The sequence below is a fragment of the Pristiophorus japonicus genome, chromosome 15 (assembly GCF_044704955.1).
Source record: "Pristiophorus japonicus isolate sPriJap1 chromosome 15, sPriJap1.hap1, whole genome shotgun sequence".
In the NCBI taxonomy this organism is placed as follows: Eukaryota; Metazoa; Chordata; class Chondrichthyes; family Pristiophoridae; genus Pristiophorus; species Pristiophorus japonicus.
This window is the reverse complement of record NC_091991.1, coordinates 2,567,801-2,595,629: the sequence shown is the minus strand read 5'-3', so window position 1 is coordinate 2,595,629 and position 27,829 is coordinate 2,567,801. Positions and strand designations below refer to the sequence as shown.

At 44.2% G+C, this 27,829-nt stretch overlaps 1 protein-coding gene across 4 annotated transcripts in view; it reads left to right on the top strand.

Moving 5' to 3' along the window:
* Nucleotides 1-27,829, top strand: part of LOC139280566 (plasma membrane calcium-transporting ATPase 1-like) — a 145,658-nt gene that overhangs the window by 76,870 nt on the left and 40,959 nt on the right. For all 4 annotated transcript variants that reach the window (XM_070900068.1, XM_070900070.1, XM_070900069.1 and 1 more), the window contains exons 4-6: nt 4,063-4,320; nt 6,154-6,279; nt 23,406-23,516. In XM_070900068.1, coding sequence (XP_070756169.1) covers nt 4,063-4,320; nt 6,154-6,279; nt 23,406-23,516 — 495 coding nt within the window. The remainder of the gene's footprint in view (nt 1-4,062; nt 4,321-6,153; nt 6,280-23,405; nt 23,517-27,829) is intronic.

Sequence of the window (27,829 nt, the reverse complement as noted above, 5' to 3'; positions counted from 1 at the left end):
CTACATTGATAAAGTAACAATGCTGCTTTGCCCTGTGACAATAACCGATTAAATACCGTATTACAGGGACTCACTGCCCTGGATGGTTGAAGTGGACCATGTGCTATAATATAATTTTCTGTCCTGTCAGATTTGGACATCTTGTAGATCCATCTCTCAAAAAGTTGCGGGAACTCAATTCTCAGATGGATTCCACAGTTTGTAACAAGTGCTCACAGGTGGAGAATCGGGCTGAATATAAAATAAGGGGGGGTGGGGGGGGAAGTGAAAATGAGGGGCAAAGAGTGTGAGAATTGATTGGCAGCTAACAAAGGGGAATTCAACAATCTGCTATAGGCATATAAATAATAAACAAGTAGGAAAGAAGAGGGATGGGACCGATTGGGACTAAAAAGGAGATTATGCATAGAGGCAGAAGGCATGGCTGTGGTACAATGAGTACTTTGGCAGCATCTTCCTTGCTGAAGACAAATGCAAAGTCAGTGAAAGAGAAGATAGTGGAGATACTGTATGAGAAAAATTGATAGAGGTACTAGAAAGGTTGTCTGTACTTAGAAACATAGAAAATAGGTGCAGGAGTAGGCCATTTGGCCCTTCGAGCCTGCACCGCCATTCAACGAGTTCATGGCTGAACATGCAACTTCAGTACCCCATTCCTGCTTTCTCGCCATACCCCTTGATCCCCCTAGTAGTAAGGACTACACCTAACTCCTTTTTGAATATATTTAGTGAATTGGCCTCAACTTCCTGTGGTAGAGAATTGCACAGGTTCACCACTTTCTGGGTGAAGAAGTTTCTCCTTATCTCGGTCCTAAATGGCTTACCCCTTATCCTTAGACTGTGACCCCTGGTTCTGGACTTCCCCAACATTGGGAACATTCTTCCTGCATCTAACCTGTCTAAACCTGTCAGAATCTTGTACGTTTGAGATCCCCTCTCATTCTTCTGAACTCCAGTGAATACAAGCCCAGTTGATCCAGTCTTTCTTGATAGGTCAGTCCCATCATCCTGGGAATCAGTGGTGAACCTTCACTGCACTCCCTCAATAGCAAGAATGTCCTTCAAGTTAGGAGACCAAAACTGTACACAATACTCCAGATGTGGCCTCAACAAGGCCCTGTACAACTGTAGTAACACCTCCCTGCCCCTGTACTCAAATCCCCTCGCTATGAAGGCCAACATGCCATTTGCTTTCTTAACTGCCTGCTGTACCTGCATGCCAACCTTCAATGACTGATGTACCATGACACCCAGGTCTCTTTGCACCTCCCCTTTTCCTAATCTGTCACCAGATAATAGTCTCTGTTTTTACCACCAAAGTGGATAACCTCACATTTATCCACATTTATACTTCATCTGCCATGTATTTGCCCACTCACCTAACCTATCCAAGTCATTCTGCAGCCTCATAGCATCCTCCTCGCAGCTCGCACTACCACCCAACTTAGTGTCATCTGCAAATTTGGAGATACTACATTTAATCCCCTCGTCTAAATCATTAATGTACAATGTAAACAGCTGGGGCCCCAGCACAGAATCTTGTGGTACCCCACTAGTCACTGCCTGCCATTCTGAAAAGTACCCATTGACTCCTACTCTTTGCTTCCTGTCTGCCAACCAGTTCTCAATCCATGTCAACACACTACCCCAATCCCATGTGCTTTAACTTTGCACATTAATCTCGTGTGGGACCTTGTCGAAAGCCTTCTGAAAGTCCAAATACACCATCAACTGGTTCTCCCTTGTCCACGCTACTGGAAACATCCTCAAAAAATTCCAGCAGATTTGTCGAGCATGATTTCCCTTTCACAAATCCATGCTGACTTGGACCTATCATGTCACCTCTTTCCAAATGCGCTGCTATGACATCCTTAATAATTGATTCTGTCATTTTACCCACTACCGATGTCAGGCTGACCAGTCTATAATTCTGTTTTCTCTCCCTCCTTTTTTGAAAAGTGGGGTTACATTGGCTACCCTCCACTCCACAGGAACTGATCCAGAGTCTATGGAATGTTGGAAAATGACTCAATGCATCCGCTATTTCCAAGGCCACCTCCTTAAGTACTCTGGGATTTATCGGCCTTCAATCCCATCAATTTCTCCAACACAATTTCCTGACTAATAAGGATTTCCCTCAGTTCCTCCTCCTTACTAGACCCTCTGACCCCTTTTATATCCGGAAGGTTGTTTGTGTCCTCCTTAGTGAATATCGAACCAAAGTACTTGTTCAATTGGTCTGTCATTTCTTTGTTCCCTGTTATGACTTTCCTTGATTCTGACTGCAGGGGACCTACGTTTGGCTTTACTAACCTTTTCTCTTTACATTTCTATAGAAGCTTTTGCAATCCGTTTTAATGTTCCCTGCAAGCTTCCTCTCGTACTCTATTTTCCCTGCCCTAATCAAACCCTTTGTCCTCCTCTGCTAAGTTCTAAATTTCTCCCAGTCGCTGGGTTTGCTGCTATTTCTGGCCAATTTGTATGTCACTTCCTTGGCTTTAATACTATCCCTGATTTCCCTTGATAGCCACGGTTGAGCCACCTTCCCTTTATTTTTTAACGCCAGACAGGGATGTACAACTTAATGTTGATAAGTCACGTGGACCAGATGGGATGCATCCTAGGATACTGAGGGAAATTAAGGAGGAAATAATGGAGGCACTGACCATAATTTTCCAATCCTCCGATATGGGGGTGGTGCCAGAGGATTGGAGAATTGCAAGTATTACACCCTTGTTCAAAAAGGTGCAAGGATAAACCCAGCAACTCCAGGCCAGTTTAACCTTGGTAATGGGGAAGCTTTTGGAAACTCTAATCTGGGACAACTTGACAAGTGTGGATTAATTAAGGAAAGCCAGCACTGATTTGTTAAAGGCAAATCATGTTTAACTAATTTGAGTTTTTTTGATGAGGTAACAGAGGGTTGATTAGGGCAATGCGGTTGATGTGGTGTATATGGACTTCCAAAAGGCGTTTGATAAAGTGCCACATAATAGGCTTATCAGCACAGTTGAAGCCTATGGAATAAAAGGGACAGTGGCAGCATGGAGACGGAATTGGCTCAGTGACAGAAAACAGTAGTGGCGAACGGTTGTTTTTCGGACTGGAGGAAGGTAATACAGTGGTGGTCCCCGGGGCTCGGTACTGGGACCACTGCTTTTGATGTAGATTAATGACTTGGACTTGGGTGTACAGGGCACAATTTCAAAATTTACAGATGAGGCAAAACTTGGAAGTATAGTGAATAGGGAAAGACTTCAAGAACATAGAATGGTGAAATGGGTGGACATGTGGTTGATGAAAATAAACCAAGAAAAGTGCGAAGTGAAGCATTTTGGTAGGAAGAGGGTAAAATCCTAAAGGGTCCATGAACAGAGCTCTTGGGGTATATGTGCACAAATCGTTGAAGGTGGCAGGGTAGGTTGAGAAAGCAGTTTTGTAAAAAAAAAAGGCTGCCATGACCAGAAAAGATTCTGAAGATTGAAGTGAATCCTCATTAATTGGGCCACTCGCAGTCAGCATTGACCTTGCCTACATTATTCAACAGTGTTGGTCACCAAGGAAACTGGTTTTCTACTCAACATGATTTGTACATACTATGTGTTGCTGTCCAAGTGCCAATCTCAAGTTTACGTGGTGCTAATGCAGTTCGATCTGATTTTTCTCACACTTGTCATACTCATGAGATGTCTGCACTCCTCTAATTCTGCCCTCTTGAGCGTCCCTGATTATCACTCAGCCATTGGTGGTGCTGCCTTCTGTTGCTTAGTCCCCAAGCTCTGGAACGCCCTGCCTAAACCTCTCCTCCCCTCTACCCATCCTCCTTCAAGGTGCTCCTTAGAACCTACCTCTTTGACTAACCTGTGCTAATTTCTACTTATGTGGCTGTCAAATTTTTATATCATAATACCCCTGTGAAGTTCCTTTGGACGTTTCACTGTTAAAGGTGCTATATAAATAAAAGTTGTTGTGAAACCGTACCATATTGACGTGAGCTAATATGCAAGTGAAGTCTATGCCGTTCCCTCTGCTCTTTCTAATACTCTGTTCTTGGTTCTGCAGCGTGCACTGTAGTTAAAGTTGTCTTTGAAGATGAAGGGGAATCAGAAGCTGGTTGGATCGAAGGAGTTGCTATTCTTGTTTCGGTTATCTGTGTGGTGCTAGTTACAGCTTTCAATGACTGGAGTAAAGAGAGACAATTCAGAGGCCTACAAAACCGAATTGAACAAGAGCAGAAATTCATAGTGATAAGAGGCGGCCAGGTTATCCAGATTCCTGTGGCGGAGTTGGTGGTCGGCGACATTGCACAAGTTAAATATGGTATTTAAAATGTTGTATTTTTATAACTTTTCTGTAAACTGTTATATAAACTTGAATTTAACTTGAAAGATTGCATGCCGTGTGTATACTTGAATTATTTTAACTAGAGTTTTGTTTGTATTAAAGTTCTTCTTTCACCCTCCACTTACAAAATAGGGTAATTACTGTCACCCTGTGGGGTGGGTGGGAAGAACATTGGGGGTTAAATTGGTAGGAGGATCTTGTTTATGCTGCCCATCAGCTGCAAATTGATGCTCCAGCTCTGGATCTAAGTCAGGTACAGGAATAATCGCTGATATTGGTGTATACATGCATCACTGGTCCAGACAATTTGACTTGCATGGCCAGACAAGATGTGTGATCTCTAGGCCTCGTATAGCCTCCAGCATCAGACATGTGGGCTTGTACTCTGGCTTCTAGTCGAGCTCTAGTGATTTGATCAGAGCAGCCGGGTTGGTGCTCATGTAACTTAATTTCATCCCCATCAGTATAGTCTCCGGCACAGACTCCAGCTGCTGTCCCTGCTCTGGAATTAGGTTGGATCCAAGTGCCCCCGCTTGCTAAATATGGCTTACAAGCGACCCATGCCCCAGGAGGATTTAGTGACCCATATGCATATGCCAGATTGCCTAGATAGTGGGATCCAGGAACATCCTAAGTGCCACAGGCTGCATTGTTATCCAGGTTTCAGAGGAATTTCTTTAACATGGCTATCCCTGTCTCATTGGAGCTACAGTAAAAATTCCAAGAGCTTGGAAAAGTTGAGGGTTTCTGTCTGGATACTTTACACCCCCCCCCCCCAAAAGCATGGGAGGTGTCTGATTGTAAACCTCTGACTGGAAGAATATTCACACAGTTCATTCTTTGCCAGAACACTGGAGATCTGCTAGCCATAGTTAACCTGAAGGTTGGGTATTTTCACGTCTGAATCATGTGCTCACAAAGATGCACTATAGACAGCTCAAGATGGTGGACACTGGCGCCAACAATGTAGGTCCTCCAAACCCCACTGTTTTACACATTGACTTATATGGAGATTGGATGAATGGATTATTTTACATCTTTTGGTGTAATCAGTACAAAAGCTCCTTCCTGACTCGCCCTTCAGTCTTTTTGCTAGTTTAGTTTTTTGTGCTCTTCAACAATTAGTCATAGCAAAAATTGTGGCCTTTAATGGTGCTTTACGGGATAATCACTTGACTGCTTACGGCAATAAAGAATGCTGTCGCAAATGATTTTCCTCTGCAGGGTGACAGCAAATCTTATTTGCTGAAGTTATCTATCAATGAGGAAAATATGGTAAATAATTGAACTACAAGAACTTAAATAGGAGCAGGTCATATGCCCCCTCAAACCTGCTCCACCATTCAATAATATCATGGCTGATCTTTGACCTCAACTCTACTTTCCCACTCTATTTCCGAACCCCTTGATTTCCCCTAGAGCCCAAAAATCTATTGATCTCAGCCTTGGATATACTCAATGATTCAGCAACCAGTCATTTGAGGTAGAGAATTCCAAAGATTCACAACCCTCTGAGTGAAGAAATTCCTCCATCTCGGTCTTAAATGGCCGACCCCTTATCCTAAGACTATGCTCTCTAGTTCTAGACTCTCCAGCCAGGGGAAACAACTTCTCAGCACCTACCCTGTCAATCCCCTCAGAATCTTAATGTTTCAATGAGAGCATCTCTTACTCGAGAGTATAGGCCCAATCTACTCAATCTCTTGTAGGACAACCCTATCATTCCAGGAGCTATTTTAACATGAATATTGCTGAATTATGCTTCATGGCTGTGATTGTCTAAGATGTTTGTGGCTTCCTGGTTTTTAGGTGACCTCCTACCTACTGATGGTGTGCTTATTCATGGAAATGATCTAAAGATTGATGAAAGCTCGCTGACTGGGGAGTCTGACCATGTGAAGAAACGCCTAGACAGAGACCCACTGCTATTGTCTGGTAAGACTATAGCGCAATAGGGGAGGGCAAAAAAAATCAACACTCGTTAGCATAGGCTACAAGGGTTGAAACTAGCCAATTCATTCTCCAGTCTGAAATGTAAGGAGTTAAGTCTGAATCAGTCTACAGAACTGCTTTCTGAAGGAAAGGAGAAGGCTGAGTGAGTCTCTGAATCTCAGCCCTGTGGAGCAAAGTTGGGGGAGAGCAGTGAACCTCGATGGGCAAAATTGTTTTCAGCCAGTCATGGTTGGGTATTAAACCATGCTGGCTCTCCAAAAAAAAAAAAATTAATGATGGAGAAAGAAAAGGTGAAGGGTTGGCATAGTGAATTAAGGAAACTATTCCAGCAGTCAATAGATACAATTATTGAAGGTGATCGGACTGCACGTTTCTGGATTTAGTTGAGAAATAAGTTCTTGAACATTGGGTAACTTAGACTGCTGAATAGAAATGGAGAATGAGAAGTTTGCAGAAGTAACAGGGTTGTAATGATTGGAGCTCTGCACAAAGGTTGCCTGGTATAATGGTGGCCAACATGCATTCATGACTTAAGTCAGTATGTTACAATTCCAAGAAGGAAAGATGCAGCACTGAACCTGGGAAATGGGCTGGCAAAGGTGGGGGTTAGAGGTAAAAGTTTCATGGTCTGATTAGATTTGGGGGGTGGGAGGGAGTAAAAAGATGTATTGGAAAATAGCAAAGTGAAACTAGTCAGGATAAGTGAGTGGGCAAAAATTTGACAGATGGAGTATAATGTTGGAAAGTGTGAGGTCATGCACTTTGACAGAAAAAAAAAATCAAAGAGCAAGTTATTATTTAAATGGAGAAAGATTGCAAAGTGCTGCAGTACAGCAGGACCTGGGGGTACTTGTGCATGAAACACAAGGATAGTATGCAGGTACAGCAAGTGTTCAGGAAGGCCAATGGTATCTTCCCCTTTATTGCAAAGGGGATGGAGTATAAAAGCAGGGAAGTCTTGCTACAGCTATATAAGGTATTGGTGAGGCCACACCTGGAATACTACGTGCAGTTTTGGTTTCCATATTTACAAAAGGATATACTTGCTTTGGAGGCAGTAGAGAAGGTTCACTCGGTTGATTCCAGGGATGAGGAGGTTGACTTAAGAGAGGTTGAGTAGGTTGGGCCTCTACTCATTGGAATTCAGAAGAATGAGAGGTGATCTTATCGAAACGTGTAAGATTGAGGGGGCTCGACGAGGTGGATGCAGAGAGGATGTTACCACTGATGGGGGAGACTAGAACTAGAGGGCATGGTCTTAGAATAAGGGGCTGCCCATTTAAAACAGATGAGAAATTTCTTCATGTTTGTAAATCTGGAATTCTCTGCCTCAGAGCTGAGGAAACTGGGACATTAAGAAACTGTCGTTTCTGTCTTAAATTTATTCAAACGATAAGGGGTTATGGGGAGTGGGCAGGGAAGTGGAGCTGAGTCTATGATCGTATTAAATGGCGGAGCAGGCTCAAGGGGCCGTATGGCCTACTCCTGTTCCTATTATGTTCTTATTGGATGGAAATGTTGGCCGATTAAATCAGGAGACCAGCGATGTGGAAATTCTTTAAAATGAGTAACATGCAAACCACTCCAACCAGGTGTTTTGAAGCCAGAGTGCCCTGGACGACTAAGCGTTGAGGTCAAAACTGAAGTGCACGAAGGAGTCTTGAGAAATTCAAGCTAGTAATACAGAAAAACAGCAGGCAAAAATCCATAAACTGCAGAAAAGAAGCAAAGGGAGATTAGAAGGGTTAAGAGTATGAAAAGCCAACTTGCAAGCTATTGGAAGATTGCAGAATATTGTGACATTGTTGGGATGTTCTCATTTCTTCAGATGCGTTCTGGGATTTTGTGAATATGTACTGGTATTCAGTTGCTAAATGTGGTGCAGTATTTCTAAAGCTGCAGTATTTAATTTTCTAGTGCCCATAGATGGGCACAATTTTTTCAGTGCATTCCCCATCTCAATATTGGTTATATGATTTCCCCCCCCCCCCCCCCACTCACCTTCCTCTGCGTCCCCTCAGCTGTTCACCGAAGTGCCCCTTGTTGCGCCAGTTCGCAGAGGAATCCTGACCTGCGTCCCTTCCACGAGTATCCAACTCTGCTGCAGAAGTTCTCCACCTTGTAAAAGCTCGCGGCAGTGTTGGATTCTCCAACCACAGCAGAAGAAAGGAGTGAATACCTGCATCAAGGGGCGAAATGAGGCCGCAGACTCTTTTTTTTTTGGAGATGGGTAGAAAAAGCAAGTACTCCAATTTTGCCATGGTGTTGGTAATAGCGCAAACTTTTTACAAAACCGACCATCTTCACAAGAAGCAGATAGTCACAACTTGTGGAGTCACTGTGGGATAAAGGAAAGGCAGAGGTACTTAAATATTTCACCATTATTTAGAGCAGGGCGAAGGTAGGATTGCTGAAGTACCGGAGGAGGAAGGGAGGATTACTAATTACATTACAAGGAAACTTTTGAGGGTTAATGGTTCTTCATGTGGTCATCCCAGGCTCCAATGATCTCCACCACACAATACAGAGGCAGTTTAGTGATGAAATAGCAGAGATACTAATTTTCCAAAATTCCTTGGAACAGGAATTTTACCAAAGGACTGGAAGGTGACGAACATTCCACCCCTGTTCAAAAAAAGGAGAAAGGGATAAGCCAGGTAATTATAGACCAGTGAGTCTCCAACAACAGTAAGAAAACTTAAGGATTACATTGAACTCCTAGAAAGGTATGGGCTAATCCGAGGCAGTCAATAGATATGTAAAGGACAGACGTGATTGATAAATACAAGAAAATTGTGGAATATATAGCCAGATCACACTGGATGTGATCTATTTGGACTTTCATGAAGATTAGGGCCCATGATATTTGAAGGTTGGCTGAAGGATAGAAAGCAGATCGGAGTAAATGGATGTTTCTTGAGTTGACGCTGTGTGCTCCAAGATACAAATAGTAGGTTGCCCCAGGGATCTGTGCTGAGATTTCTAGTTCCTCTATGCATAAATGAATTTGGACAGGAGCAGAGAAGGACTCATCACAATTTGCTATAGACACCGTAAGGGAGAGCTGGCAAACTAAGAAAGAATGTAGATAATTGTAGGAGAACCAGCCCATTTTACCCAATTGAAAGGAAAGTTTGAGTGCACCAAAGGTTAAATATTTTGTGAAAGAATTCTGCTTGTCCTAAAGATGGGTGGAGGACCTAGTGGTTAGACTGACTAGATTTTTTCAACTTCATGTGAATTGTCGCAGGTCAAATGACAACTGTGGTGGAGCAGTCAAGTGGCCTAGCTCCAGTTAATCAGCCTTTGATCTGAGGTTTGGAAAAGTGATCTCTCTCCTGCAGATAGATGTCAAGAGGGCCTGATCCCCTGCACACCCAATAGAAATGTAGCTGATAACTGCCTAGGTTATCCCTAACCACTTAATTCCTTTTCTACCCATATCCTCCAGCATTCCAGAACCATCTATGGTAAAAACGTTTGCCCAGCTCCTCCTCGATTCTGTTTCTAACTCTCCCTCCTACCTGCCATAACATTTCACTGCCTTCTAATCTGTTCCCTTATCTCCCTCTGCCCTTGTTCCCACCAAATTGCTCACTATTTCCCCAGTACAGTCCCTATTTTTGTGCCCGAGTCAGGGACTGTGAACTGGAACATACATGGCACCTACCTACTCCTGTAATTCTTAACCAGATTTGGCTCCACCATGTCCAGCCTTGGTGTCTACAATCAAACCATCATCTGGAGGACAAAGACAACCTTGGGGCCATCTGATTCATGACTAACTGCTTCCTCAACCCTCACCCCAAATACTAAGTGCAAAAGAAACTCCTGGAATTATTTATTTCTAAGATTTGCATAGCCGCCTCTACCAATTCCTCCTCTCCTCTCCTCCCTTCTGTCCTCTGCTCCTGACCTTCCCTACCTATTCCAGCCTTGATTCCCATTATTCTGCAGTTTCTCTCCCAACACCTTCTCCAAGATTGTTGCATCTATGTGACCCACCTCCTTTTTTACTTCCTCCATCACTTCACTTCCCCTTCTGGCATCATGTCTCCTGAGGTGCCATGTCTCTTCTATTCAATAGCCCTGTCATTCACCTTAAACACACCCCCTTCCATCCACCCGTGCTCTCCAGCGTCCACCACATGTCTAACACTGCCTTTCCTTGCTAAGCTCCAAGAGTCTCGCTGCCTCTGAATTCCATTTTCATCTGTGAATCCCTCCAGTCTGACTTCCATCCTTGCAGCACTGAGATGGCTCTGGCTAAAATCCTGAATGGTTTCCTTTGTAACTGGAATAAAAACACAAAATGCTGGAAATCTCAGCGGTCAGGCAGCATCTGTGGAGAGAAAGTTTCGGGTCGACGACCCTTCGTCCGAGCTGGTGAGTGTCTGGAAAGAACGGATTCTTAAGCATTTAAGGGAGAGCTGAAAGAACAAAAGGGAAGGTCTGTGATAGGTTAGAAGACAGGAGAGATTAGAGACAAAAAGGATGATGGCTCAAATTAAATTCTCGCCTTTTTTCTCCTCGTCTTTAATGGCAGCTGGTCATTATCCTGCCATTCACACCCTATCTTGACTAAGGTTTTTCTAACTCCTGCCATTGTCATTTGAATTTGGCCCATCATCCCTCTTGTCTCTCATCTCTCCTGTCTTCCATCCTATCACAGACCTTCCCTTTTGTTCTTCCCCCTCCCCCTTTTAGTGCTGGTTAAGAATCCATTCTTTCCGAACACTCTCCAGTTCTGACAAAGGGTCATCGACCCGAAACGTTAACTCTGCTTCCTCTCCACAGACGCTGCCTGACCCGCTGAGTATTTACATCATTCTATGTTTTTATTCCAGATTCCAGCATCTGCAGTATTTTGCTTTTGTATGCTTGTAACTGACCATGCTGTGTCGGCCCTTATCCTCATCCCTGGTATAATATTTAATATGGTCAACCACGATGCTGAGAATGACGTGAGTAGCACTTTTAGTGAGTTGGTCGTACCGCAGGTAAAGGGTCCACAGCCAGAGGGAATGGAAGACCAGCAGGAAGAGCAGTGCAAGGAAGGTAGTGCAGGGGTCCCCTGCGGTCACCCCCCTGCAAAACAGATACACCACTTTGGGTACTGTTGAGGGGGATGACTCATCAGGAGAGCAGCAACAGCCAAGTTCATGGCACCATGGCTGACTCTGCTGCACAGGAGGGCAGGAAAAAGAGTGGGAGAGCGATAGGGGATTCAATTGTAAGGGGAATAGATGGGCGTTTATGCGGCCACAACCGAGACTCCAGGATGGTATGTTGCCTTCCTGGTGCAAGAGTCAAGGATGTCTTGGAGCAAGTGCAGGACATTCTGAAGGGTGAACAGCCAGTTGTGGTGCATATAGGTACCAATGACATAGGTAAAAAAACGGGATGAGGTCCTACGAGACGAATTTAGGGAGCTAGGAGTTAAATTTAAAAAGTAGGACCTCAAAAGTTGTAATCTCAGAATTGCTACCAGTGCTATGTGCTAGTCAGAGTAGGAATTGCAGGATAGCTCAGATGAATACGTGGCTTGAGGAGTGGTGCAGAAGGGAGGGATTCATATTTCTGGGACTTTGGAACCGGTTCTGGGGGGAGGTGGGACCAGTACAAACGGGACGGTCTGCACCTGGGCAGGACCGGAACCAATGTCCTAGGGGGAGTGTTTGCTAGTGCTGTTGGGGAGGAGTTAAACTAATATGGCAGGGGGATGGGAACCTATGAATGGAGACAGAAGCAAACGATAGAAAGGAGAATAGTAAAAGTAGAGGGCAGAGAAACCCAAGGCAAAAAGGGCCACATTACAGCAAAATTCTAAAGGGGCAAAATGTGTTAAGACAAGCCTGAAGGCACTGTGCTTCAATGTGAGGAGTATTTGGAATAAGGTGGATGAATTAACTGCGCAGGTAGCAGTTAATGGATATGATGCGATTGGCATCACGGAGACATGGCTCCAGGGTGACCAAGGCTGGGAACTCAACACCCAGAGGTATTCAGCATTTGGAAAGGATAGACAGAAAGGAAAAGGAGGCGGGGTGGTGTTGCTGGTTAAAGAGGAAATCCATGCAATTGTAAGGAAGGACATTAGCCTGGATGATGTGACATTGGTATGGGTGGAACTGTGGAATTCCAAAGGGCAGAAAACACGAGTGGGAGTTTTGTATAGAGCACCAAATAGTAGTGAGGTTGGAGACAGCATCAAACAAGAAATCAGTCAGTCGAGGAGGCAGGAGCTCAGCAGCGGGAGTCCAGGGTCAGCGATAGGCCGATAAAGGCGAGCTTGTGCAGCTACAGGGAGAAGGCAAAAAAGTAGAAAGAAACACAAAGGTGACGTCACAGCCAAGGGGGTAAGTGATTGGCTGGATTGGTGAGTAGTTTTTCTTTTTTCTCCTATAACAGTGAGTAAACTTTAGCATTGTTGCCAATTTAAGTGTATCTAAGGGTTAAGTCATGGCAGGGGAGCTCGGTCACGTGATATGCTCCTCCTGTACCATCTGAGAACTCTGACGCTTCCGGTGTCCCTGACGATTACGTGTGTGGGAAGTGTATCCGCCTCCAGCTCCTGACGGACCGCGTTGCGGAATTGGAGCTGAGGGTGGATTCACTCTGGAGCATCCACGATGCTGAGAACGACGTGAGTAGCACATGTAGCGAGTTGGTCTTGCCGCAGGAGAAGGGTCGACAGCCAGCTAGGGAATGGAAGACCAGCAGGAAGAGTAGTGCAGGGGTCCCCTGTGGTCATCCCCTTTCAAAACAGATACACTGCTTTGAGTGCTGTTGAGGGGAATGACTCATCAGGGGAGGGCAGCAGCAGCCAAGTTCATGGCACCGTGGCTGACTCTGTTGCACAGGAGGGCAGGAAAAAGAATGGGAGAGTGATAGGGGATTCAATTGTGAGGGGAATTGATAGGCGTTTCTGCGGCCGCAACCGAGACTCCAGGATGGTATGTTGCCTCCCTGGTGCAAGGGTCAAGGATGTCTCGGAGCGGGTGCAGGACATTCTAAAAAGGGAGGGTGAACAGCCAGTTGTCGTGGTGCACATTGGTACGAACGACATAGGTAAAAAAAGGGATGAGGTCCTACAAAATGAATTTATGAAGCTAGGAGCTAAATTAAAAAGTAGGACCTCAAAAGTAGTAATCTCGGGATTGCTACCAGTGCCACGTGCTAGTCAAGAGTAGGAATCGCAGGATAGCGCAGATGAATACGTGGCTTGAGCAGTGGTGCAGCAAGGAGGGATTCAAATTCCTGGGGCATTGGAACCGGTTCTGGGGGAGGTGGGACCAGTACAAACCGGACGGTCTTCACCTGGGCAGGACCGGAACCAATGTCCTAGGGGGAGTGTTTGCTAGTGCTGTTGGGGAGGAGTTAATATGGCAGGGGGATGGGAACCAATGCAGGAAGACAGGGAAACAAAGACAAAAGCAAAAGACAAAGGAGATGAGGAAAAGTGGAGGGCAGAGACACCCAAGGCAAAGAACAAAAAGGGCCACTGTACAGCAAAATTCTAAAAGGACAAAGGGTGTTAAAAAAACAAGCCTGAAGGCTTTGTGTCTTAATGCAAGGAGTATCCGTGATAAGGTGGATGAATTAACTGTGCAAATAGATGTTAACAAATATGATGTGATTGGGATTACGGAGACGTGGCTCCAGGATGATCAGGGCTGGGAACTCAACATCCAGGGGTATTCAACATTCAGGAAGGATAGAATAAAAGGAAAAGGAGGTGGGGTAGCATTGCTGGTTAAAGAGGAGATTAATGCAATAGTTCGGAAGGACATTAGCTTGGATGATGTGGAATCTATATGGGTAGAGCTGCAGAACATCAAAGGGCAAAAAATGTTAGTGGGAGTTGTGTACAGACCTCCAAACAGTAGTAGTGATGTTGGGGAGGGCATCAAACAGGAAGTTAGGGGTGCATGCAATAAAGGTGCAGCAGTTATAATGGGTGACTTTAATATGCACATAGATTGGGCTAGCCAAACTGGAAGCAATACGGTGGAGGAGGATTTCCTGGAGTGCATAAGGGATGGTTTTCTAGACCAATATGTTGAGGAACCAACTAGGGGGGAGGCCATCTTAGACTGGGTGTTGTGTAATGAGAGAGGATTAATTAGCAATCTCGTGCGAGGCCCCTTGGGGAAGAGTGACCATAATATGGTGGAATTCTGCATTAGGATGGAGAATGAAACAGTTAATTCAGAGACCATGGTCCAGAACTTAAAGAAGGGTAACTTTGAAGGTATGAGGCGTGAATTGGCTAGGATAGATTGGCGAATGATACTGAAGGGGTTGACTGTGGATGGGCAATGGCAGACATTTATAGAGACCACATGGATGAACTACAACAATTATACATTCCTGTCTGGCGTAAAAATAAAAAAGGGAAGGTGGCTCAACCGTGGCTATCAAGGGAAATCAGGGATAGTATTAAAGCCAAGGAAGTGGCATACAAATTGGCCAGAAATAGCAGCGAACTTGGGGACTGGGAGAAATTTAGAACTCAGCAGAGGAGGACAAAGGGTTTGATTAGGGCAGGGAAAATGGAGTACGAGAAGAAGCTTGCAGGGAACATTAAGACGGATTGCAAAAGTTTCTCTCATATGTAAAAAGAAAAAGGTTAGTAAAGACAAACGTAGATCCCCTGCAGTCAGAATCAGGGGGAGTCATAATGGGGAACAAAGAAATGGCAGACCAATTGAACAAGTACTTTAGTTCGGTATTCACTAAGGAGGACACAACAACCTTCCGGATATAAAAGGGGTCAGAGGGTCGAGTAAGGAGGAGGAACTGGGGGAAATCCTTATTAGTCGGGAAATTGATGGGATTGAAGGCCGATAAATCCCCAGGGCCTGATGGACTGCATCCCAGAGTACTTGAGGAGGTGGCCTTGGAAATAGCGGATGCATTGACAGTCATTTTCCAACATTCCATTGACTCTGGATCAGTTCTTATCGAGTGGAGGGTAGCCAATGTAACCCCACTTTTTAAAAAAAGATGGGAGAGAAAACGGAATTATAGACCGGTCAGCCTGACATCAGTAGTGGGTAAAATGATGGAATCAATTAGTAAGGATGTCATAGCAGTGCATTTGGAAAGAGGTGACATGATAGGTCCAAGTCAGCATGGATTTGTGAAAGGAAATCATGCTTGACAAATCTTCTGGAATTTTTTGAGGATGTTTCCAGTAGAGTGGACAAGGGAGAACCAGTTGATGTGGTGCATTTGGACTTTCAGAAGGCTTTCGACAAGGTCCCACACAAGAGATTAATGTGCAAAGTTAAAGCACATGGGATTGGGATTAGTGTGCTGACATGGATTTGAGAACTGGTTGTCAGACAGGAAGCAAAGAGTAGGAGTAAATGGGTACTTTTCAGAATGGCAGGCCGTGACTAGTGGGTACCGCAAGGTTCTGTGCTGGGGCCCCAGCTGTTTACACTGTACATTAATGATTTAGATGAGGGTATTAACTGTAGTATCTCCAAATTTGCGGATGACACTAAGTTGGGTGGTAGTGTGAGCTGCGAGGAGGATGCTATGAGGCTGCAGAGTGACTTGGATAGGTTAGGTGAGTGGGCAAATACATGGCAGATGAAGTATAATGTGGATAAATGTGAGGTTATCCACTTTGGTGGTAAAAACAGAGACTATTATCTGAATGGTGACAGATTAGGAAAAGGGGAGGTGCAACGAGACCTGGGTGTCATGGTACATCAGTCATTGAAGGTTGGCATGCAGGTACAGCAGGCGGTTAAGAAAGCAAATGGCACGTTGGCCTTCATAGCGAGGGGATTTGAGTACAGGGGCAGGGAGGTGTTGCTACAGTTGTACAGGGCCTTGGTGAGGCCACACCTGGAGTATTGGTCTCGTAACTTGAGGAAGGACATTCTTGCTATTGAGTGCAGCGAAGGTTCACCAGACTGATTCCCGGGATGGCGGGACTGACCTATCAAGAAAGACTGGATCAACTGGGCTTGTATTCACTGGAGTTCAGAAGAATGAGAGGGGACCTCATAGAAACTTTTAAAATTCTGATGGGTTTAGACAGGTTAGATGCAGGAAGAATGTTCTCAATGTTGGGGAAGTCCAGAACCAGGGATCACAGTCTTAAGGATAAGGGGTAAGCCATTTAGGACCGAGATGAGGAGAAACTTCTTCACCCAGAGAGTGGTGACCCTGTGGAATTCTCTACCACAAAAAGTTGTTGAGGCCAATTCACTAAATATATTCAAAAGGGAGTTAGATGAAGTCCTTACTACTAGGGGGATCAAGGGGTATGGTGAGAAAGCAGGAAGGGGGTACTGAAGTTGCATGTTCAGCCATGAACTCATTGAATGGCGGTGCAGGCTAGAAGGGCCGAATGGTCTACTGCACCTATTTTCTATGTTTCTAAATGAGGGATGTGTGCAAAAAAGGTACAGCAGTAATCATGGGTGACTTTAATCTACATATTGGGCTAACCTAGCTGGTAGCAATGTGGTGGAGGAGAATTTCCTGGAGTGTATTAGGGATGGTTTTCTGGTCCAATACATCGAGGAACCAACCAGGGAGCTGGCCATCTTGGACTGGGTATTGTGTAATGAGAAGGAACTAATTAGCAATCTTGTTGTGAGGCTCCTTGGGGAAATTCTTTATTAAGATGGACACAGTTAATTTGGAAACTAGGGTCCTGAATTTAAGGAAAGGCAACTTTGATGGTATGAGGTGTGAATTGGCTAGAATAGACTGGCAGAGGATACTTAAAGGGTTGATGGTGGATAAGCAATGGCAAACATTTAAAGATCACATGGATGAACTTCAGCATTTGTACATCCCTGTCTGGAGTAAAAATAAAACTGGGAAGGTGGCTCAACCATGGCTAACAAGGAAAATTAAGGATTGTGTTAAAGCCAAGGAAGAGGCATATAAATTGTTTAAAAAAAAAGCAACAAACCTGAGGACTGGGAAAAATTTAGAATTCAACAGAGGAGGACTAAGGGTTTAATTAAGAGGGGGAAAATTGAGTATGAAAGGAAGCTTGCAGGGAACATAAATGGACTGCAAAAGCTTCTACAGATGTGAAGAGAAAAAGATTAAAGTCAAATGTAGGTCCCTTGCAGTTGGATTTAGGTGAATTTATAATGGGGAACAAATAAATGACCGACCAATTGAACCAATACTTTGGTTCTGACTTCACGAAAGAAGATACAAATAACCTCCTGAATGTACTAGGACAGTGAGAAGGAAGAACTGAAGGATATCCTAATTGGGTGGGAAATTGTGTTGGGGAAATTGATGGGATTAAAGGCTGATAGTCTGCATCCCAGAGTACTTAAGGAAGTGGCCCTAGAAATAGTGGATGCATTGGTGATCATTTTCCAACAGTATATTGACTGGATCAGTTCCTATGGACTGGAGGGTAGCTAATGTAACACCACTTTAAAAAAGGAGGGAGAGAAAACAGGTAATTATAGACCGGTTAGCCTGACATCAGTAGTGGGGAAAATGTTGGAATCAATCATTAAGGATGAAATAGCGCATTTGGAAAGCAGTGACAGGATCGGACCAAGTCAGCATGGATTTATGAAAGGGAAATCATGCTTGATGAATCTTCTGGAATTTTTTGAGGATGTAACTAGCAGAGTGGACAAGACAGGAAGCAGAGAGTCGGGATAAACGGGTCCTTTTCAGAATGGCAGTCAGTGACTAGTGGGGTGCTGCAGGGCTCAGTGCTGGGACCCCAGCTCTTTACAGTATACATTAACAATTTGGATGAAGGAATAGCGTGTAATATCCAAGTTTGTGGATGACACTAAACTGGGTGGCGGTGTGAGGAGGATGCTAAGAGGCTGCAGGGTGACTTGTACAGGGTAGGTGAGTGGGCAAATGCATAGCAGATGCAGTATAATGTGTATAATTGAGGTTATCCATTTTGGGGGCAAAAACACGAAGGCAGAATATTATCTGAATCCGGCAGATTAGGAAAAGGGGAGGTGCATTGAAATCTGCCTGTCATGGTTCATCAGTCACAAAGTGTGCACGCAGGTACAGCTGGCAGTAAAGAAGGCAAATGGTATGTTGGCCTTCCATAGCTAGGGGATTTGAATATAGGAGCAGGGAAGTCTTAATACAGTTGTACAGGGCCTTGGTGAGACCTCACCTGGAATATTGTTCAGTTTTGGTCTCCTAATCTGAGGAAGGATGTTCTTGCTGTTAAGGGAGTTCAGTGAAGGTTCACCAGACTCATTCCAGGGATGACTGGGCTGTCATGAGGAGCGACTGGATCAACTGGGCCTTTATTCACGAGTTTAGAAGGATAAGGGATCTCAGAAACATATAATTCTGACGGGTCTGGACAGGTTAGATGTGGGAAGAATGTTCCCGATGTTGGAAGTTCAGAACCAGGGGACACAGTCTTAGGATAAGGGGTAGGCCATTTAGGATGAGATGAGGAGAAACTTCTTCACTGAGATGTTAACCTGTGGAATTCCCTGCTGCAGAGAGTTGATGCCAGTTCATTGGATATATTCAAGAGGGAGTTAGATATGGCCCTTATGGTTAAGGGGATCAAGGGGTAAGGAGAGGGGTACTGAAGGAATGATCAGCCATGATATTGAATGGCGGTGCAGGCTCGAAGGGCTGAATGAACTACTCCACCTATTTTCTGTTTCTACTCCATCTTTCTCGATCACGTTTTGGTTGTCCAGCTCCCATGAAGTTCCTTTGTGCGGTTAATCTCCTGCCTAGCCAGAGTACCTCGGCAATGGCTTCTCTAGCACCTGCACTGTCATCTTCTAGCTTTGGGCCTCTCTCTCCTTATCCTCAGACCTGCTGCTCTTGCATCATCTGCAGGCACAGGGTCAGCTTCTGCCTCTACTTATTATTCACTTCGCTTGACAACTTGGCCAATCTGCTTTAGATTGCCTGTCTGATATTAAGTGGATGAGTGACCACTTCAACTGAATATTGGGAAGAATTAAGTTGTTTCTTGACCCTTGATAGAAACTCCACTCCTCGCCACTAACTCATCTTCCCCGACCCCATGCTCAGATCCCTCTGCCTTGGTTGCTTCTCTCCAGAACAAACCCATCATTTTGATCAACCTTTCACTCACTAACCTCTCCCTCCATGGCTTCATAGAATGATAGAAATTTACAGCACGAAAAGAGGCCATTTCAGCCCATGGTGTGTCTGCACCGGCCGACCAAGAGCTATCCAGCCCAATCCCACTTTCCAGCTCTCTATCTGTAGCCCTGTAGGTTACGGCACTTCAAGTGCACATACCAATTCTTTTTAAATATTCTGCCTCTACCATCCTTTCAGGAGTTCAAGACCCCCACCACCCTCTGGGTGAAGACATTTCTCTCCGGATCTCCTCTAAATCTGCCCCTGAACACTTTAAATCTACGCGCCCTGACTGTTGACCCCTCTGCAAAGGGGAACAGGTCCTTCCTATCCACTCTCTCTCCAGGCCCCTCATAATTTTATACACCTCTAAGGTTTCCCCTCAGCCTCCTGTTCGAAAGAAAACAGACCCAGCATCTCCAATCTTTCCTCACTGCCAAAATTCTCCAATTCAGGCAATATTGTAAATCTCCCCTGCACCCTTTCCAGTGCAATCACATCTTTCCTGTAATGTGACCAGAACTGCACGCAGTACTCCAGCTGTGGTCTAACCAGTGTCTTATACAGTTCAAGCATAACCTCCCTGCTCTTGTATTCCATGCCTCGACTAATAAAGGCAAGTATTCCATATGCCACCTTATCTACCTGGCCTGCTACCTTCAGGGATCTGTGGGCCTGCATTCCCAGGTCCCTTTGTTCCTCTACACTTCTCAGTGTGGTATCATTTAATGTGTATTCCCTCGCCTTGTTCGCCCTCCCCAAATGCATTACCTCACACTTATCCGGATTGAATTCCATTTGCCACTGTTCTGCCCACCTGACCAGTTCATTGATGTCTTCCTGCAGTCCGCAGCTTTCTTCAACCACACAGCCGATTTTAGTGTCATCTGCTTCGTATCAACTTCCATTGTGAGGCGCGTCGGGTGCTTTGTACATTAAAGCTGCTAATAAATGCTAATGTGCTGTTTCGGAGTTAATTGTAGAGAGATTGAGGTGGTTAGACTGCAGGTACTGGATTTCTCTTGATGCCCTATTTCATGACTCTTCCTTTTGGCCGTGCAGATTTAAACTGATAAGACGTAGGGCTCAGGTATTCATTAAGTGGGCAGTAATTCACAAGCATAGTTTATGGTCTAGTATAATGCAGGCTTTTGCTGGTGTATCTACAGGTCTGCACATTTCCAAGAAAATGAAAATCCACTCCGTCAATATAAATTATTTATATTTTTCTGTTGCATCTTCCAGACAAAGAATTCATATTTTGGACATTAGCTTGCAATTACGACCGTGCATGCAAGTTGATAAAGCAATTAAAAAGGCAAACCCTATCAGGAGTTTTATCAATAATATAGAAGCCAAGAGTAAAAGAGAAATGTTGGTTAAGCCACAGAGCACTGTGGGATTGGGTTCGAATTATAGAAAGGATATTAAAGCCGCAGTATAACGTGTCAATTTACCAATGTTGGGATACTGTAATTATGAGACTTGAAAGATTGGGATTATTTCCACTGGAGCAGAGGGGGCTGAGGATATTTAACTTTATAAAAAAAAAAAAAAAAATTGTAGTGTTGTGATATTGAATAGGGGAAGTCTGATTCCTTGCTTCAGTTGGTGACTAGGTATCAACAATTTAAAATACTGAGTGGAGAGATTAGGAGTACTGTCTTTTTGCAGAGGGCTGCATGAGCATGGACTGCTTTGCCACAAAGTGGTCAAGGTCAAGATGATTGCATTTTGAAGGGGGAATCCGGATACGTGTTGGAAGCAGAGGATGGATGATGCAATGGTATGGGTATAACACCAGGCAGTGAGCTTAGTTTTGGATTGCTCGCACCAAGCGCCAGCACAGACACGATGGGCCAAATGATCATCCCTGTTCTGTAAAAGTCTATATGGATTTGGAGGTGCTTTTTACACAAGCTGTAGGCAAAAAATAACCCAGAAAAGGGATACTGTTTTTGCATTTCAGAACTGAATCCATCCTTGATATAAGTACATGAGAATATTAAAGGTGAAACAATGGCCTTTCAACCCATTGATGGCCGTCCATTCCGAGCTCCATCTTACCCAGTCAACATCCATTTAAATTTTGAACGACCCAAATGTCTTTCCTCCACTAGAATATTAAATTGGTAGATTATTCCAAATGTTTAGCAACCTTTGAGCAAATGCATTTTTAGATCTGTTCTAAATATACTTTTCATTTATATAAATGTACTGCTTTTGTCCCACTGGGCTGTCATCTTGAATTAAATGTCTGGGTTCACTTACTTTATACAGCTCCATGAGGTCATGCCTTCACCCTTTCTCTAAACTGTACAGCTTGAATGTCTGTAATCTTGTAGCTCATTCGTTTTACACTTTATTTTTGCTGTTTTGTTCTCCCTGTAAGGGAATAAAGGGTTATGGGGAGCGGGCAGGGAAGTGGAGCTGAGTCTGTGATCAGATCAGCCATGATCTTATTAAATGGTGGAGTAGGCTTGGAGAGGCCAGGTGGCCTACTCCTGCTCATATTTCTTGTTATATAATGTAAGCATGCTCTTTTTGAAGTGTGATTAGAAGTTTACACAGTGTTCGCCAAGTGTGGTCTGTCCAGTGCATTCTAATGCCTCCATCAGACTTCTATACCATGGCATGTTGGAAATCTTCTATAGCCCAACTTTCCAATTGCACTTTAAAATGTGGCTGCACATTTGATGTTGACTGTCATTGCAGAGTCCTTTTCGAAGTTTACTAACTCTATTCCATTCACTGTATATGGTTCATGTTTTATCTTGCAATATGCATATGTGCCTTTACCAGCATTAAAGTTGTCTGCTCATTTACGTAACTGGTCTGAATTGTTCTGTCAAACAGATACTGCACCCTGTATTCCTCCTGCACTCTAGTCTATAAAACTGCTGGTTTCTCCATCCAGGTCATTGTGTACATAAGAACATATGAAATAGGAACAGGAGTCGGCTATTTGGCTCCTCGAGCCTGCTCTGCCATTCAATAAGATCGTGGCTGATCTGATCTTGGGCTCAGCTCCACTTCCCTGCCCGCTCCCCATAACCCTTCACTCCCTTATCACTCAAAAATCTGTATCTCCACCTTAAATATATTCAATGATCCAGCTCCACAGCTCTGAGGCAGAGAATTTCAAAGATTTACAACTCAGAAGAAATTCCTCCTCATCTCGGTTCTAAATGGGCGACTCCTTATTCTGAAACTATGCCTCCTAGTTCTACATTCCCCCACGAGGGGAAAAATCCTCTCTGCAGCCACCTTGTCGAGCCCCCTCATTATCTTGTGTTTCAATAAGATCACTTCTCATTCTTCTAAACTCCAATGAGTATAGGCGCAACATTTCTTAAGTCAACCCCTTCATCTTGGGAATCAACCTAGTGAACCTTCTTTGAACTGACTCCAATGCAAGTATATCCTTCCTTAAATGAGACCAAAACTGCACGCAGTACTCCAGATGTGGCCTCACCAATACCCTGTACAGTTGTTGCAGGACTACTCTGCTTTTATACTCCATCCCCCTTGCAATAAAGGGCAACATTCCATTTGCCTTCCTGATTACTTGCTGTACCTGCATACTCACTTTGTTTCATGCACAAGGCCTCCTAGGTCCCTCTATATTGCAGCATTTTGTAATCTTTCCATTTAAATTTGCTTTTTTATTTTTCCTACAAAAGTGGATAACTTCACTTTCCCATATTGTACTCCATCTGCCAAATGTTTGTCCACTTAGTCTGTCAATTATCCTGTTGCAAATTATTTGTATCCTCCTCAACTTTCCCACCCAGCTTTGTATCATCAGCAAACTTGGTTACATTACACTCGGTCCCTTCATCCAAGTCATTAATATAGATTGTATGTGTACACAAACATGGACCCCTAAGTTCATGCTTAACAGCTGTGTTTAGTATACAGTACTGAAATAGACATTGTATGAAGCAATGTTTTACATTTGTAGTAATGTGCTCTAACGGGTCTACTTACAGGTACCCATGTAATGGAAGGTTCTGGAAGAATGTTGGTAACGGCTGTTGGTGTAAACTCTCAAACTGGAATCATCTTCACCTTGCTGGGGTCTGAAGAGGAAGGGAAGAAAAGTAAGCATACGGCTAAATGTTCCTAAAGTCTCATTGGGCAGTTGTTTGAGATGGTACCTTGAAATGGTGGCAGTATTTCAAACGTTAATAATCTACGACGTGAGCAAATAATTCAGTCTCATCTTTTGGACAAGACGTTAAATGTAGATGTTAAACTCGGGCCCTAGCTTATGCAAGGTGCTTTCTGAATACAGTTTTCCTTTCCTTGATGACTATTGCTTATTATTTGTGCTGAGGGAGTTCTGCTTTTCATCTTGGAACTCCAAAATACTTATCCTACCAACCAGGATTCTGCATTGTGGCTGCCCTGCACAAATTAGGAGTAAGGTCGTGTAATTGCAGTGCAGGTTGAACCTCTGGTCCGGGAACATCGGTGGTTCGGCATTAGTTTGTGGAACTGCCGCTTGCCTGGGCCTGGGCTCGGTGCTCACTGTTAAGCACTCCCATGACGCTCAGCGTCTCTCTCTACTTCCTCATTGTGGGACTTGGTGGTGCAGTGAAGGGGCGTCAGACCCAAGACAGGCAAAGAAATGACCAATCAACATTCCCCATCTCTCCTCCCTCACTCTGATCACCAGCGCTGATTCTCCCCCTGGTTTGGAAAATTCTCTGGTTTGGCACCAGTCAGGTCCTGAGGGTGCCAGAGGTTCAACCTGTATAATTTTTTTTGATTGTCAGCTGAGTGAAGTACTTTAAACATGCTAACAAAATAATTAAAACTCCCACTAAATAAATTGGCCAAATGTTTGCCCGTGATTTAATTATTTAAAAAAAATTCCTAATGACAACCTTTTATGGTGACCATGCCTGTGATGCTTTTGTCCAGAATATGTTCAGTGACCTGTGCAATGTTGAGTGTAGCACTGGTTTGAGTTTGTAATCTGAGCTACCAATAAATCGAGTTTTTGCTTGAGCACATACACTCCTTTTTTAGGGTACATGAATGGTGCTTGGTAAGAGCCCAGGAGTATGCTTGGGGTACTGCTGGACTTCGCCAATGTCAGTGCATGCTGGTAAACTTCCCAATATTTCTGTCCAATCTTCATCCCTCATCCAGCACCTAATAGATGAGCTGGTCATTACCTCATTGCTGCTTATGGGATCTTGCTGTGTGAAAATTGGCTGCAGCGTTTCCTACACCACAACAGCTGCTACTGTCAGCTGCGGCTCTGTTGGTAACCCACTCGCCTGAATCAAGGTTGTGGGTTCAAGTCCCTTTCCAGATCATAAAAATCCAAGCTGACACTTCAGTGCAGTGCTGCATTGTTGGAGATGCCATCTTTCGGATGAGACGTTAAATCGAGGCCCCGTCTGTGTGCTCGGGTGGACTTAAAAGATCCCATGGCACTATTTCGAGGAAGAGCAGGGGAGTTATCCCTGGTGTCCTGGCCAATGTATATCAATCAATATCACCAGAACAGATTATCTGATCATTATCACATTGCTATTTGTGGGAGCTTGTGCAAATCGGCTGCCGCATTTCCTACATTACAACAGTGACTACACTTTAGGACATCCGGTTGTCATGAAAGGCTCGATATAAATGCAAGTGTTTTTCTTTCACCACTAATCCAGTTAAGACTGCCCTACCTGTTGAGGCATTGAAGGGCTGTTTGTGATTGAATTGGGTAAAATCCTATCACCCCCCGCCCCCCTCCCAATTCCGTGTGATGAGTCTACCCCTTGATGATTGACATTGTTCAGGGTGCTTGTAATGATTCAGTCAAGAATGCTTCCTTTTTAAAATATGTCCTGACTCAGCTCCTTATTTGCAACCTTTATTTTGACATTGTGAAGAAGAAAAAATACTTGCATTTGTATAGCACTTAACACACCAAACTATCTTAAGTATATCAGTTATTTGCAGTGATTATTTTGTAGGCAAATGAGGTAGCCATTCTATGCCAGCAACATGTGTCAAATGGCAGTCAGATGAATGACCAGTTAATCTGATTGGTTGGTTGAGGGAGATGTGTTGGCCACCACACTGGGAGACTCCCTACTCTCCTGAATTGTACTACAGGACGTTTGTATCCATCTGCACACATAGGTAGCACCTTTTTGTTTTGATCTCGTATGATGGGTGACACTCTTCCTGCAGCACTCCCCAAGTACTGCACCAGAATGTCAGCCTAAATTAGGATTTCAAGTCTTGTGGCATGTGAACCCACAACTTGCTGAGGCAGAAGTGCTCCCAACTGGGCCAAGCTAATTGTGCTCTAAGGTGACACATGTTCGTGCTGAGGAATAGAACACTTTCCATATCTTGCACCAAATAGCAGCACCTCAATGGTCAGGAATAGCACAATTTAGATGCAGATTAAAGGTCCCAACGATGTGTCTTGGCTCTAACCTCACCAATGCAATAGGACAGCTCGTTTAATGTTTCCTACACCAGCTGCCTTGTGGCCTAAGCTTATCAAATTAGGAATCATTGCACTTGACTTTTTATTTGCATTCTGGGTCAATGCCCTTTAGTGCTCTGGATCTATACCTGCTTGGAACTGGATTGAGGATGTTCAGACTTGTTCATGTAGCCAGTATTATAACTAATGACTTAGCAGACTTTTATCCTATCTTTCTGGGCTGAGTATGGACCCCACTCCGAGAGGGAAGGCCAATGACTCAGTCACTGAATTCTTGCACGAGCCTTTCTTTAGCAAGCACGCAACTAGTAATAGGGTCCTGTTGGTTTCCTGTATCAGGCTTCCCAATGTTAGCCTGCAAAATATAGTGGCTTAGAATTTCCTCTCCACAGAAATGTTATGTCAATCTTGCTGAAGTGAACTTGTAGACTAGTCCAAAAAATGTTCAGTGAGCTGGACTGAGCAGTTTGGTTAAGTGTAATGCGGGCCTCAGATTTTTAAAAATTAAAATAATTAGCATCAAACTCCCCAAGTCTGAGGTTTGGGCTGAGCTACACCCCTATATATGGGTGTAAAGCAAATTACTGGCGTAATGCAGGAAACTCAAGTCCCCCTCTCGCACGGGGCGGAGCTATCTCTGAAGGTTTCAGCGGAAGAGCCACAGACGATCGGAATTTTGTGCATACTGATCCGGTGTAAACTAGTTACCCGTAAATTTCCTCGCAAACACAAGATGCCGTAGTTATGCTGAAAAGTTCCAGGAAATTCTGGTCAATTTTCTTGCTGAGTTTCATTGGAAACATCATCTGCATTGGTACTGATCCTTCAACACACATCCCAACAAAGCAGCGATGCAGAGCTGGCGTAAGTCATTCGCATTTATCTTTGACGTGAGGCCATCTCGTTGTAGTATTATAGAATTTTGCAACAGCAGGTCCATTTGGACCACTGCCTGCTCTGGCTTTCAAGCACTTAGTACCATTACCATATCCTTTTATTTTTTTTCTTCAAATATTTATATGCTTCCTTTTAAAAGTTTATGGATTCAGTTAGGCTTATTCAGGAAGAGCCAAACCCCATCTTCCATGGAATTTGTACATTTCCCAGTTATATGCAAAAACCTTGCTGCTTCCAGCTTTTATGCTTCAGTATCACGGAGCTCATCTAAACAATTGGTACCAATATCTCCTTGCAGTGTATTAATTGAATCCCCATGTTGCAACCTCCAGCTATCTTTGGAAAGGGCCTCTATTCTGAGCATGTTGCTTTGGAGCCGTCCGATTGCACATCGACTCCACCAGCATGTGCCAACCTGCACTTTCAATATCTACCAAGCAGCTCGGATGACTTGCAATAGCTGAGTTCTGGGTTTTTCATAGTTGCATAGACTGCTTTCTACCAACTACACTTAAGATCAAGATGGGGGCAAAAACATGAAGGCAGAATATTATCTGAATGGTGGCAGATTAGGAAAAGGGGAGGTGCAACGAGATCTGGGTGTCATGGTTCATCAGTCATTGAAAGTTGGCATACATGTACAGCAGGTGGTGAAGGCAAATGGTATGTTTGCCTTCATAGCTAGGAGATTTGAGTATAGGAGCAAGGAGGTCTTACTGCAGTTGTACAGGGCCTTGGTGAAACCTCACCTGGAATATTCAGTTTTGGTCTCCTAATCTGGGGAAGGGCGTTGTTGCTATTGAGGGAGTGCAGCGAAGGTTCACCAGACTGATTCCAGGGATGGCAGGACTGACACATGAGGAGAGACTGGATCAACTGGGCCTTTATACACTGGATTTTAGAAGGATGAGGGGGGATCTCATAGAAACGTGTAAGATTTTGACGGGACTGGACAGGTTAGATGCGGGAAGAATGTTCCCGATGTTGGGAAAGTCCAGAACCAGGGGACACAGTCTTAGGATAAGGGGTAGGACATTTAGGACTGAAACT